The sequence below is a fragment of the Kryptolebias marmoratus genome, linkage group LG2 (genome assembly GCF_001649575.2).
Source record: "Kryptolebias marmoratus isolate JLee-2015 linkage group LG2, ASM164957v2, whole genome shotgun sequence".
Taxonomy (NCBI): Eukaryota; Metazoa; Chordata; class Actinopteri; order Cyprinodontiformes; family Rivulidae; genus Kryptolebias; species Kryptolebias marmoratus.
The window spans coordinates 13,123,127-13,138,467 of record NC_051431.1 but is presented as its reverse complement, the minus strand read 5'-3'; the positions used below and the strand labels follow the sequence as shown (position 1 = coordinate 13,138,467).

Here is a 15,341-nt window from a genome sequence, read left to right as displayed (position 1 = left end):
AGAAGAAAAAAAAGTCGAATGTACTCTTTTTAAAATGGAAATAATTCGTAATATTTCGGCTATTACTTCTGGATAGATTACTCATTCAACTTTAAATTGCCCCATTCCCAGGCACATTAGCAATGCGCATCCATGGCTGTTCGTGAAATAAGTGAGGCAGGGACAAATAGTTTATCCTCTCTCAACACTTCAGTGAACCTGCTTTTAAAGTGACACCATTTTAATATGAGATCATCCGACACGGTACAGGAGCTCTATTTCAGCTCTCTACTGCCTCCTTGTGGTAAAATCACATCACAAACTAAAAGCAGAGGAAAACCCATTTAGCTTTTATTTTCACATAAATGAACAACGAGAGGCGCCATAAATTCGGGAAGGAGTGAGAGTGGAAGGTCACTTCTTAAAAAGAAGTCATACAGTCATCTCAGATTACTTTTTGAAACCAGAAACAGTCAATTTAAACTGCACCTGCATGTGTAAAGCTATGGGGTAATTATATACAAACTTTAAAAGGTGATGAATAATTTTACACTGCTCTAAATGTAACTATCAAGAGTGAATCTTAATTTAAAAGCTGAATGAATTAAATTGTGCAATTTTGATTTATCCTACAGTAAACAGAAATAGTCATTAACAGCTAAAACTGTTAGAAATATGTTATAATTATGGCAACATTGTGAAGCTACGACCTGACACACTTGCAGTTTCCACTGTCTGTAACATTTATGTTTTATATTTGTTTTATTTTGAGCTGCTAAACTAAGATTTTTTTCCACATAATAGACAAGTAATCAAAAAACAGCAATAAAGCAAATTTAGTTATTTATCAGGCTGGGTGGTTGAAAGTCAGACCCTGAACACAGGCAACATGAGGAGCTTGAAGTACTAAAATACTTTTATTAAGGAACAAACAAAAACAAAAGGCTGACATGGCAGCAAACTCAAAAATGGTAAACTTCTAAGTACAGAAACTACTTAGCATTTAGATTTTAACTATTGTTTTGCTTTTTTTTTATTTTAGCTACCATTTTGCTACTTTTAAATTTTAGCTAGAATTTTTTTGTTTTTAACTTTTCACTACAGTTTGCTACTTTTATCTTTTAGCTACAGTTTGCTAATTTTAGCTTTAAGCTACAGTTTGCTAATTTTAGCTTAGATGTACTGTTTTGTGAATATTTGTTCTGTTTTGCTAGTTTTCACCTGTATTCAGTTTTAGCTTCTTCAACAGTTTTCAGCAAAGTCATTCGGCACTCAGCATTAATGCTGCATTTTCACAGAAAATACAATTTCTGTCGTTTCCTTTTTGTAAAGTACAGCAGGTTGTTTTTTTTTATTCTGTAAATTTAAAAACTTTGACCAGAACATCTGATCAATATCATATGGAAAAACAAATTATGCCGGTAGCAGCTAATTGTTTTCAAAATAAATTCAATGCAGAGCCCAGCTGTTGTTGATGCATTGTGTGTCAGAATAATGGTAGTAGCTTGGAAACTTTGTCCTTGCATATTAGGAATGAACACAAAGAAAGCTGTATGATTTATTTTGTTCAGCAGATTACTGATAAGGGCTTTTGTGTGGCCTGATACAAGCTGCTTCGGATGTCACAGTGTAAAGTCTCAGAGGACGTCAGATACTGACAGCATGCCGCTGCTGCTGATTAAATGTTCTGCCTTCGCACAACACATCTACTCATCACTTCTGTTGGCAAAAGATGTCTCTCAAGCTAAAACCAACTTTCAAAACAAACAGCAAGCTAATGTTTGGATTTTTGTGTCGAATATACAATATAGAATAAAAACAAAAAACTAATGAAGAATTACTTTTAAAATAACTGGAAGTGAGATGGGATTACTCCAAAACCTTCATTAAAGTAAACTTTGAGCAGACAAGTAACGTAGTAATAAAAACGCAGCTAATCTTACCTTGCTGCTAGAGTTTTAGATGAGGATTGTCTTTTGTTGTAGCTGAATTGGTCAAACCATAATATAAAGTTTGGCACAAACTCATGAGATGTTGCAAAATATCATGCTTAGAGAACGTGTTGAGGGCGATAATAAAAACATTCAATACACTGGTTGCACACGTGCGTGGACTCTCAAACTAACATTTACAGCCTTCCGTTTTGCTGGGAACACACCTGACGTCCATTAAAGTGACCCTGATCAACCTGAGAGAAAGTTCAGCCGTCCTAGCAGCTTTTTCTCACTGAGCATCAAAAGGATCTCATTGTTAAAAAAAGGGACAGTCACAAGAAGGTCCCAAAGAATGTCCCCAGCGTCCCATGGAACACAGCGAAGACAGTCATCAAGAAGTGGAGAAAACGTGGAACAACAGGATCATTGCTGAGAACTGTCTTACACAGTAGATGAAAGGTCACTGTTTCGCTCTGCACACAGGAAGTCTCAGAACTGCTCCACACAGCCCCCATTTATATGAAGAGGACGCACTTCAGACTGTTTCTTCCTGGAGTCTACAATCAGCTCTTTGAGTTTTGTGCCATTCAAAACCCTCTTGTTTTGCTGAAAACTTCTCAGCTTCATCCTTCGTAGCAGTTTCGTTCGTATTATTATCATTATCAATTTGACCCGAAGTTTCAAGGGCTTCTCTACCTCCCTGTGAGGGGTGAAAGACGGCATTGTTCGGGTTGGATGCAGTCACGGGTGTACAAGGTCTCTGTTTGGGATGGATTGTCTACGATGGCAGTTTGTTTGGTGTCCTTCTGTGTCTTGCTGACTTTTACTCTCTGGAAGTTCAAAACTTTTACAAAACTTTTGTTTTAAACCTTAAGGTTCTGTTTACAGAGTCTGCTTGTTATTCTTGCAATGATTCTGATTACCAAGCAGACTAAAGCTCAACAGATTTGGAGCTGCCGACCCAAACTGATAAAACATTTAACTGCACACATAAAAAGATCCACCCTTCTTTATAAAAATGAGATTGCCCATTCCTTTCCAGCAAACCACGTCAGAGTCGGTTCTCTGGGTCAGCACAGTACTCCACCACTAAACTCACAGACTGATAAGCTCTTTTTTTATTCTTGCATCAGAGCAGTAAGTGTCACAAGACGTGCAATAAGCTTTTAATTTTTTGTTCTCCCAACTCTTTTTAGTAAGACATAAAAGCAGCTGATGCTTGGCATAAACCTTAATTGTGAGCAGGCAGTCTCATAAATCAAAAAAAAAAAAAAAGCTACAACTTCTAACTTTATGTGAAGTGAAAACGGAAGTACTCTGTTTTACACTAGTTCGAGTGAGAACAAATACTTCTGATTCTTGTCAAGGGCCATAAATGAATTAAGAGAGGTAAAACAAATGTTTCTCATACGGGAAGTGTTTTATGATGGACGTATGCTGCATGTGCTCACTATCTTACTGGCAACATCTCTGCCGGTAACGTGGATCAATAAAAGCTGCACAAAAGTCTGACTCAATCATGGGTTAGGATCAGTTTCTTGTGACACAACGTCCTTGTACTTTGACTCCTTGTTGCAACAGGGTTTCCAGAAAATTTGTGTCGTTGCTTATCAAAACTTTTAACACTTTTTACAAAGTCTGGCAGAAGTTCAAAAGTATTATTAGCATACTCTGTAAGACTGTAAATATGGGTTGTATGTGTGTCTACCTGAAAATCGCTATGCAAATCTAATGTAACTTTAGATTTTTTAACACAAAATGTGATATAAATCTAATAAATTGAAATTGTAAAAAGCAAAACAATAAAAAACCACATCAGTTAAATTACAAAAAGGAGTAAATTGTTAACAATTAAAGCTGATTAAAATTAAAACTGCATTTTATTTTGACTAAGACTGTTTACTGTTAAAAAAGTTAGTTATAGCTGTTTTGTTTGGTCAAATCTTGAAACTCGCGTCATGCACGACTACATGTGATATTGCAAGATCTTGCATGATCTGATAGCACTCAAAGTATGTATTGGGAATGACTCTCAACTACTTCCACGTCGATTTCTAGCTCAATCTCTGTTAAACTGACTGAGTTAGAGCCATTTATGTGTTGGGAAAGGTTGATGAGCCTTTTTTAAATTGGATTGACTCCAAAAGTTAATCAGTTGTAGGTGTACATCCAATAAATTCTTTCTGGGAGTTTCATTAAAGGGGAAATGAAATAAAATATCAAAATAATGAGTTTTCATGTTTTTCTTTAAGTTCAGAACCATCATAAAACACACCACTTGTTTTTAGAGTTTTTGTGTCAAAATCCCAAAATGGGGGGGATTGTGTGGGCGGAATTACCTCCTTGGTTGGTGATGTAGAAGGAGCCGTGGCCAGCTGAGGCAGACCGCTGTAGGACACTGAGGAGGTTACCGTCACAGTGTTTATCAGGGAAGATGGAAGCAGGTTTTGTTAACAAGAGTACCGGTTTGAAAACACAATTTTTTTAAATTGTGGTGGAGCGGGGTGGAGTGATGCTGTTGGGAACTCGAGCCTCACATTTCACAAGATGAAACCCCAGACCTTTCCGAGGGCAGGAGGTGGTGGTTCTTCTGTTGAAGGTTTGTATTTCAGGTGGTCCTCCTCAACACATTAACTGCACAGTCCAGACTTCAGGTTGTAATTTTCACCAGCAGCTAAACTGACCACATCCATCAAACGTTCAGTTCTTTGGGAAGCTGAAGAATGACACAGCTGTTGTGGTTACACAATTAATTGCAACACACTGAACAATTTTACCCCCACACTGTCCATATTTGCTATTTACTGTGTTGTTCACGTTCCTGTATGGCTCTCGATACATCACACTTCTGAGTGATCACGGAAAATGCCAAAGAGACCCTAGGAATTTTGTTGATTCTTGATTATTATTTTTTTTTTTAAATGAGAGACTTTGAAAACAAGTAGATTTTATGACTTTTTTTTGATTTACGTTAGCTTCAAAATACTTTTCATTTCCCCCTTTAAAACTCATACATTCGTTTAGGAGATATTTTGCTAACAGACAAAGAGGATAGACTCCAACAGGTAAAGTCAAGGGTTTCAACAAAGATTTCACACAATCTGTCTGTGCTCAGAGCATATGTTGGGGATGACTTCCAGCTACTAACACACCAACATTTAGCTCAATATTAGTAAAACTGATAGAGTTGTGGCATGTTTTTTCTATTAGCTGTGCCAGCCATCTTGATTTGTGTTGTAGATGTACATCTAGTGATTACTTTCTGGGAATTTTATTCAAATCCATCCACTTGTTCATAAGATATTTTGCTAATATGACAGACCACCATACACACACACAAAGGCAATTACATGAACACATCAGTGCTCCATAAAATCACATATATGTTTTAAATGAAAGTGGAAACAAATAGCAAACAAGGAAAAAGATAGATTAAAGTTTTATGCCGGTATTGTTGGTACAGTGGTCGCAAGTAGGTTTAAACCTTCCATCCATTTTCTTCACCCGCTTCTCCTTTCCGGGTCACGGGGAGCTGGTATCTATCTCCAGCCGTCACTGTGCGAGAGACGGGGCACACCCTGGACAGGTCACAAGTCAATGTCGTGTAAAGTTAAAATATAAAGATATTGAAATTTGACTTTTTTTTATTTTAAGTAGGAATTTGTACCAAAATATGTTTAACAAACACAACAAAATTAAGAAATTTCATAAGTAGCTTATAGAATTTTATTGCTATCATAACAGCACATGAATGCTGCTCATAATATACAAAAAGAATACAATAAGTCAAACATATATATATTTGATTTCTTTGATTTCACAGACGCACCCTTGGTTTATCGTTTATCATGTATATCCCAAAAATGACACAGTTTTAAGTTTATTATTTAAGGGATTTCTAAGTGAGTAATTTTATGAGTTCTTTATCAGCCTTTATTACTGCCCCAGAGATTTTTTTTCTATAGCCTTGTCACAGTGTGAAGATATTGCTTCCGTAATTCTATTCCACTTGACAGTGATTCACAACCCTTTAGACCACACCTCTGGAGGCTCCAGAGGATAAAAAGGATGATGATTCTGTCCTTCATCAGCCACTGAATGCAAACACTGAGCAGCAAACCTTGACTGCAGAATCTACTGAACTACAGAACTATGGAAGCAGGCCAGCACCGTCCTCTTGCCACCAGCTACCTTGGATGGTCCATTTTCAGCACATTCTGCTGCTGTCTGCCTCTTGGGATCGCTGCCATCATCTACTCTAGCAAGGTGTGTAACTTTTCTCAAACATCAGAACTTGATTTGCTTATTTTTTTTCCTCTTTGTTCCATGAAAGGATCCCAACTTGATTTTTTAAAAAGACAAATCATTATATGATTATATGATACAGTACTGAATTTATATATAATTTTTTTTTTGTATTTTGTTGTAAATAAAAAACTAGTGTCAAGGCATAAAAGAGTATTCTAGGTTTTATTGTTGTTGTTTTTTGTGACATTTTATTACTAACTTGTTCAGAGGAACATATATTTGAATACTGTATAGTTTGTTCAAGCATATCCAAAGAAACATTTGTACATTTTGCAGTCAAACATTTTTTACACTCTTACTAAACTAATTGTCACTACATATTGCTAACTTTGAACCTTTCCTTTCCTTTTTTCAGGTATCCAATGCTAATGCTGTTGGAGACACCAATTCAGCTGAAGATGCATCAAGAACAGCCAAGATCCTGAACATCACCGCACTGGTCATTGGACTTGCTGTGATCATCACCTCCATCGCTCTCTCACTAACTATTTGAAGGCATTGGCCAGAAGAATCACCAAAATCTCCGCAATACTAAACTTCTCAACCACCTAACCAAACTACAGAAAACAATGTTTTGGCTGTACATCTTTGTTTACAAGTATTTATGTGCTCTTTTACAAGAGGATTATCAAAGAAAATCTATGAATCTGGATTAAATGTATTTATTAGTTCAAATGTAAATTTATATTAGGTTGAACGTCTATTAGTTTTGCTGTTCATTGCAAATAATAAAAAACAGAAAAATTAATGTGTTGTGAGTCGTTTAAGATCAAATGGAATGTCAAAAAAACATATTGAACAAAATTATTTCAAATACCACAATTGGAATGAAAGGAATGTTAAAAAAAAGACCATCAAAAAATGTTGACATTAATATGTCTTCTTCTTTTTCAGTTGTTTATATTTAATATATAATAAGAACCTTTTAAGGGAAATTTATCCCGACCAGGCTGGCTTTATCCATCCATTCATCCATCCATTCATCCATTCATCCATCCATCCATGAATCCATCCATCCATCCATCCATCCATCCATCCATCCATGAATCCATCCATCCATCCATCCATCCATCTATCCATCCATCCATCCATCCATCCATCCATCCATCCATGAATCCATCCATCCATCCATTCATCCATCCATCCATCCATCCACTAAAAAACACTAAATGGTGAACCTAAGTACTTAAGTATTTTGTAGAACTTAAGCCTGTTTTGTTGAATGAGTGACAGAATGTCTGACTGAAAATTAACACTGACTAAACCTCAGAAATTCATTATTAGTTTGTTTAAGCAAGCAATTTAAAATAGGTTCAGCCAAACAAGTTAAATTAGTATTGAGCTCTTGTTAATAAATCAGATCAGCCACAGTACGTTCTGTTGACCAAGCCTGAATATAATGAGCTGAGAAAACATAATAAATAATGCTGAATTAAACTCATATTTCTGTCAGAAAGATTGCTATATTACACAGCATTTAGACTATGTGATGAAATTATATAATGTTAATAAAAAAAATAAACAAAAATAAGAATGACACTGTCATGGTTTGAGGTGATCTGGAGCAGAAACAGCAGACAGGGACTATGTGAGAAAACTTTAGGAATGAAACAAAATGCTGACGAGGCAGCAAATGCTACGGTATCAAACACGGAACGCTCAATCAAAAGAAAACCGTAGGGAAGAAGAAGAAGAAGATGAAGAAGAGCCGTCTAAAAGGTGAGACCAGAGTCAGAGTTCATGTCTTTAATTTGGACATTGGACATGAAATGGGCCAGCAAAGGTGTTTCTAACAGACTGTAGCTTCTGACAGACAATGTTGGCATGCATCTGACAGTTATTCTTATCGACTTAAGACTATAACGCCTACACCTACTTTATGATAACCATGTCGCCACATCTTATGTGCAAGCAAACATCCCTTGTCGTGACTAAACCAGTTTAGTAGTTTTATAGCTTTATGATTTTTTGGAATACACCAAAAAGGAACAACTGGAAAGCTCCTAACTTTTGAAGCTTCCCATTTCAAATACTCCCATTGGAATGTGTGGTATATGCTGATCAGATTTTTGTGCCAGACTGACTGTAAGCACTCTTTTCACTGTTTATACAGACAAGAAGACCTAAATCCTTTGCTTAAAAATGTACCGCATTATGGTCTCAAATAAACAGTTGGGGATGTTACAGATGGGTACTTTAAGGCACTTTTGGGCCTGCCAGTGTGCAAAGAAATGCAGACAAAATTTAATATAGGGGAAAAAAAAGTTTACTTTAAATCATCGGAGGTGAGTAGATAGAAATAAGTGAGATAATGAGCAGAGCCTCAGCCTAACTGGAATGTCCGCTTAGCAACAATTGCCATGATGGCAATTTATGACGAACAATTTAATACTCAGTACACTTAGCAGGAGTCATAAGCAAAGCAGTAAAACTTGCAGACAGTTGATGATTTCATCAGCTATCATGAGCTGACAGCGTTCAGCATATGATAAACTCGGGTTAAAGTGACACTCATGATATAGGTGTGTCAAGGTGAAACGACAACTGTTTCAAAAACATGCTATGTTGCATTGTACATTTGAAGTTCACTAGGACTGCATCTAAAAGAAGAGGGTTGGTACTATCTTTTATGAAAAATAAAAATTAAAAACAGTACATAAAATAAAATAAAATAAACAGTGTCAAATTTATCCATCCAGCTTGGTCAGGATGCAAAGGCAACAAATTTAGGAGGGAAACACAGACTCCCCAACTCCTCAGCAACACTTTTCTGCTCCTCCTGGAGGATCCCAAGGTGTTCCTCTGCCAGAGAAGATACAGTATATAAGCCTTCCAGTAAGTTCTGGGTCTGCCTCCGGGGTCTTCTCCCAATAGAACGTGCCCAGGAGGCATCTTAATCATATGACTCTGATGCCAAATTTACCCTTGTTTTAATGAGGGAGCATTTGGTAGCAAAACACTTCAACTTTGCGCACATGAACTCAATACATACTGAGAGCCAGAAACCGGTCTCCGCTCACAGAGTGAACAACCAGCTTTATGGAACCACTGATAAGATTAAGCCAGATCACCTAAAACATTTTGGCTATGTTTAACATGCTTATCAGGCTTCAGTTGGTAGTCAAAGACAAAAGAAGAACCTAACTCCACCAAAGAAGGAAGAACTACGAAAATAAAGCAGGAATTCAAATCAACATCAATACAAAAACATGGAAATATCACAAATATTACCTAAATATTAACAGACATGAAACTAAAAAAAACAAAATCAAATTGCAACAAGCCATACAGTGAGCAAAGGGGGGAAAAAAGAAGAATCCAGCTGGTTTGAACTCAGATTCTTCTTGCAGAATCACCACTAACAACTCTGTCCCCCACAGGAAATATACAATATTTATCACAGACATATAGTTCGTATATTCACAATATTTCAAAATTCTGATGTGCTAGATCAAGGCTTCAGCTGCCAACAAAGAACACATATTTCATCACAGGCATAGAGACTGACAGACTCAATGGGATATCTACACCACATCTACTTTGGTAATAAAACTAAAACACTGTTTTCTCAGCTCTCTATAGCCCAGAAGCCCAACAATTATGTAAAAATCTATTTTTATGTAAAGAAGCCTCGAAATGCATCTGCTAGCAGAGATTTCACATAAAGAGTTCAATTACTCCGATGTCCTAAGTTTTCTACATACGGTAGTCATTTGTGGCTTAAAGAGAAGTTAAATACCTGACCTAACTGTGAAAGTCACCAGCTATGATTCACGTAAAAGCCATTGTTCTGAACATGGTATGAATGACTGTCTCATCTCATTTTTCTTGTCTTGCTGCAGCGGATGCATGCACACATCCTGCTTATCGAGGCCAGACGTGAGTGCTGAATGCCAGACACACACTTCTGCTCCCATTACTTCTCCATCACACCCAAATGCAACAAAGATGAATATGCAGAACTGTACATGCCGCCAGCGCAACTAAAACATGGAAAACTTGCTTCATGTTAATTATGGCTACATGTGAGACAGTGGCATGTTTGTTTTATTTTGCTAGCTTGCCAAGAATGTGTGATAGAAGAGGGGGTGGGACTAAGCCCGGGTACGAGTCCTTTGGGCCCTGCAGCTCCATGTCTGCTCCTTTTAGCTGCCACTTTGAACTTTTTCTACAGGGGAATAAATACTCGCACTTCAAGTATTCAAACCACATGCTCTTCCTCATTCTGTTTTTGCTGCAGAACCTCCACCTGCCGTAAAATAAAATGAAAATGTAGAAATGTGGCAAAAGCGCTTATCATATTGCTTTGTGCTCGCTGCACATTGTTCTTCCACAGGTGCAAGCCCACATATGAGCACAAATTATAATCCCATTTTTAAAAATGCATTATTCTCATAGGAGAGAGCACCTAATCTGCATTCATCAACCTTTCAGAGGAATTTTATTCTAAAACTTTCTCTTGTGTCTGTAGTAATATTGCATCAGTTTTTGCAGTGTGGAGGCAGGCACAGGCTGCAAAAGCGCCACGCCACCGATGTGAACAATAAAGCATGTAATGGCCAGTTGATAAACTATAGATTTGAAGCTACGCTTCATCAGTTTTTACAAGTTTATTTTTGTAACATCATGTCATATTAATACTGGTGATGCGAAATCCAAAAAACTATTGGTCAATTTGAAGTCTGATAAACAGAACACCTGTCAAAAATCAAATATCCACGTGAGGATATAAAATATAAAACATGAGGCGCTAGCAGCGCATTTTAAGCTCATTGCTGTTTTGAATTAGGTGAACTACATAAAGTAAGACTCGTTAGTGTTTGCAATCGATGACAAAGCAACCAAGGAGGAGTTTGGGCTTCTCATTTTTGAGGTTTGTGAATGCAGTTTGATTTACACCTGAAGGAGGGAGGAAGTTATGATAAGGAGGCAGAAGGTGAGGTACCAATACCCAAGGGTTACAAACCTGCAGCCAGGAAACATTAGAAAATCCAATAGCAGCAGGCAAAGATTCAATGAGGATAATGTGACTTAACATAACTCTGCGATAACCTACAAACAGAGTGCGTAGTCTACACTCACACTGATCAGATTTAGCAAGTCACTCCTTGAGGTTACGCCGCAATTTTACACCATGAAACGTTCATTTGTTATAAAACAAAAGCCAAATGATTTCTCACCTTTTAGGCTGATGTTATCTCTTCAACCACAAGAGGGCAGTGTATATATACATCTAATAAAATGGAGATTAAAAAAGGAAACTAAACTTGCTGCTACTTTCCATCTTAGAAGCAGTACGACACATAGTGCAGATAAAAGAAGATGTACGTATAGCTACCAGATGTGTTAGTATACACTTCTGTACCAATTATCATTGAGACATAATCTCACTGAAGAGTTAGTTAAATGAAAAGATAAAAAAGGAAGAATGGATAACAGACAAAGGGATGTCAAATGAATCAACAAAAAGAAAAAAAAAACTGTTAAATGTCAGTTAAAAACAAAGAGTGAGAAAGTTTGCAACTATGCAACCAGTTTGTGTCCAAAAGTGCACAAAAGTGATATAATTCTGTTAAATATAGATTTTGATGAAATATAAGGTAGACCAGGACATAACATTTACTTTTAGTGTAATATCTATTGGCTCTCGGCCTCTTACTTACATAATTTAATACAAATTATTCATGGAAAATGACAGATTTTCTACAAAACTCATTCTGATGTGAAAAATTCAAGCACTGAAAAAATTAAAGGGGTGTAGGACAAGTTGGCTTTTTTACTCCACAGACCAAACTATTTACTTCAATAATATTTTCATAAATAGTAATATTATTACAAATATTGTTGACATAAAGCAGGGTCCCCTGCATGTTTTAGTTCTCTTCCTGCTTTGACACACCTGATTTGAAAGAACGACAACTTGAAGATCTGCAGAAAAGCAGAAAAAAAACTAAAACATGCAGGATAATGGGCCTCCAGGACACCTGATGTAAAGCGTTTAAAGCTCAGAGGAAAATGCTGTTTTTCTTCCATCTGCTTCCCTCTGCAGGAGTCACCACAGCAAGCAAATTTACATGAACAGATTTTGCAATTGTTTTACATCAGATACCCTTCCTGATGCAACCTGGGCTCAAACCGGAAGCCTCAGGATTACAAGACCACAGCACTGACCAACAAGCTATACATACAGTATTTTTATGTATATTTTACTTTTATTCAAACATCTCTATTTCAGCGTTGGTGTTTATACACAGCATTTGTTGTTAGTCAACGACATGAGTAGTGATGAGCGGTTTTGCTTCACACACCTTCTGCGCTAAATGTCTTTTAAGTATAAAGTCAGTTTTATTTGTTTCTACCCATTTTTGTGTTGTCACAAGCATTCAGCATTTACTGCGCTCTTTAATTATCATGTTCACTAAAAGAAATGTTGGTGTGTGTATTTGAAATGAAAAGTTTAGACTGTGATTTTGCCACAGTATCACTTACAGAAACGTTAAATGAAGGGGAACAAAATAGAAATATTAAAGGCCAAGCATTCCTTAAAAGAGCCGCATATTGCACACCGTCATTCAAGCCAGAGATTTAGACAAAAATGATCCTGTGTTGAGAAATGAAGGAGTTAAAGCTGTTCTGATCTAACCTTGAAGACAACTTTACGGACAATCTTGTGCAATAATTGCGAGATGTCACACCCAGAGTATGTGTTGCTAAAGACTCTCAGCTTCTACCATAACAAATTTTACCATAATGTTTGTAAAATTGATTTAGCTAGAGACATTTTTGAGTTGGCCAATACTGGTTAGCTGTGGCGTCCACCTAAACTGGATAGACTCCAAAAGGCAATCATTTGCAGATGCACATGCAATGGTGACTTCCTGAAAGTTTCCCACACATCTACAACCCCACAAAACAAAGAAAAAGGTCATTTAAAGCAAGGTCATTGGTTTTAAAGCTGACACCTATTCCCATACAACCTGCACTATTTATTTCTTTATTTAATTTTTTTCTTTTTTCCTTTTTAAGAAAAAAGGGAAGTACCCTCATCTTTCCTGTAGTACCTTGTGAAATCAAGGGTCATTTCCAAAAGTTGTGTGCAATCCACAGCTTTTACGCTCCTAACAACACCAAGTTACCAAAAAACACCCAACATGTCGCACAAATTTTATAGAATTCATTTTTGACAATTCAGATGCATCACAGTCATTTATTGTTCAGGAAGGCTAGCATTAAGCAGAGAGAAAAAAGAAGAAAAAAATGTCTTTTAAGTATAAAGTCAGTTTTATTTGTTTCTACCCATTTTTGTGTTGTCACAAGCATTCAGCATTTACTGCGCTCTTTAATTATCATGTTCACTAAAAGAATTTATTTCTAGACACCTCCTCTCCCACAATGATGTCTGGAAACATGCACCAGCTCTAGGTCATGTGAAAAACAACAACAAAAAACAATCATAAATTTACCTTTACAAATGATTGGAACGCTCTGTCATGAGCTTTTGGTCAGCTCTTTCAAAAGGCCTTTTAAGTTGTACTTAGAACTGGTACATTATTGTTAATTATTGAACAAGACAAAAAAAAGTTTAAAACCACTGACAAAGCTGCAGCACAATAAGATGAGAAAATTATGAAATCTGTTCCTGTACAGCAAAAAGTTCAGATTACAAGACTCGGAAAATGTTATCGCATATCGCCGCATGCTTTTCATGCCAGAGTTGTAGACCAAGATAACAGAAGCACATTGACAGCGCTTAACCACATGCAAGAGGTATTCCTTTAGGTCATTTATAAAAAGAAACAACAAAAAGCCACCATGAATTTGTTTTTAGAAATGACTGAACTTCCTCGAACCCACCTCTCCCACAGTGACTGCTGGAGGTAGCTGTACAGTTACAAACAAACGGTTACAGGGGCTTCTCTTCATCTTCTCAGTTATGAGGGCTTCAGGACAGTCAATAAACCTTTTAAAGTATAATTAGTTCTGGTGTTAAGCTGGTAAATATTGAAAGAGGCAAAAAAATAAATAAAAAGACACTTAAACAGCTACAACATAATAAAGCCTAGCATTTTATGAAGGAATGTATATCGCTCACCGCTTTTAATGCCAGTGTTGTAGACTAAGGTCATCTGATGGTGAGAAATGATGGAGTTGTAGCCATTTTGGTCAAACCTTTAAAATAACGTATGTATTGTGAATGACGCTCAGCTACTACTACCAAAAGTTTTAGCTCAAGATCTGTAACACTGACTGAGTTACAGCAATTTTTGCCTTGGCTAATGCAAATCAGCTGTTGTGGTCATCTTGTTTTGGATTGACTCCAAAGGTGAATTAGCTGTAGATGTCCATCTCATTCTTATTTCCTCTAGGTTTTTTTAAAAGCTGTTCTGAGGTTCACTAGATATTTTTGTAGCAGAGAGACACATGAACACACACACACATACACATACACACGAAAGGAAACTTTGCCGTTTCAGATGGGACATTTGAATGCGTTGACTGTAGCTACCTCTTAGAGCCAGAATATACACAAGAGGTGCCTCTAAATTATAAGAAAAGGAGCACAAGAGAGAGAGAAGTGCAACAGCCAGAGAACGACTTTCACTGTAGAAATTACCATAAACAGCTGCAATAATTCACTTTGCTCTTGTAACAACCTGTGTCGTTTTTCCTGTTTCAACAGTTTTTGTTTCCACAGATTGGAAAAGCACAAATTCTCACTGCTCATTTTTCAGATGTTACATTTTGTACCCCTGCTGTTCAGCGTTGCTCCACTTTCTTTAAGACAGTTGTCTGTTACTCTTGTGTAAAACATTGCCACAACATCAACTTGCATAATATTTAAGGAATGCACAAACAGAGATCCTTTTTGTAATGTTGTCAGACACTTAAACTCAGAGATAAATGCCTGACTTTGCTGAGTATCTCTGCTTTTGCATGATTGATTACAAAACGTCTGTTAATTTGGTTCTTATTCTCATTATCCTATATTCCATTTAGATTATACATGATTCATTTAGAATATACATGATTGATGTATTTTCCTGTATTCCATGTTTAGATATGTTTAGTTTATCTGATTTAGATTATTTGACTATCTCAGCTCATGCTTACATATGTCTG

At 36.7% G+C, this 15,341-nt stretch overlaps 1 protein-coding gene across 1 annotated transcript; it reads left to right on the top strand.

Moving 5' to 3' along the window:
* The first annotated feature begins 6,018 nt into the window (after positions 1 to 6,018).
* LOC108243518 (proline rich transmembrane protein 1B) lies at positions 6,019 to 7,080 on the top strand. The gene is made up of 2 exons (XM_017428987.3): positions 6,019 to 6,179; positions 6,577 to 7,080. The coding sequence occupies exons 1-2, from the start codon at positions 6,066 to 6,068 to the stop codon at positions 6,712 to 6,714; spliced, it is 252 nt and encodes an 83-aa protein (XP_017284476.1). The 5' UTR covers positions 6,019 to 6,065; the 3' UTR covers positions 6,715 to 7,080.
* The last annotated feature ends 8,261 nt before the right edge of the window (positions 7,081 to 15,341 follow it).

Coding starts and splice junctions, on each gene's coding strand:
- LOC108243518 (XM_017428987.3), top strand. CDS start 6,066: ATGGAAGCAGGCCAGCACCGTCCTCTTGCCACCAGCTACCTTGGATGG. Junction 6,180..6,576: donor CCATCATCTACTCTAGCAAG/GTGTGTAACTTT, acceptor TCCTTTTTTCAG/GTATCCAATGCTAATGCTGT.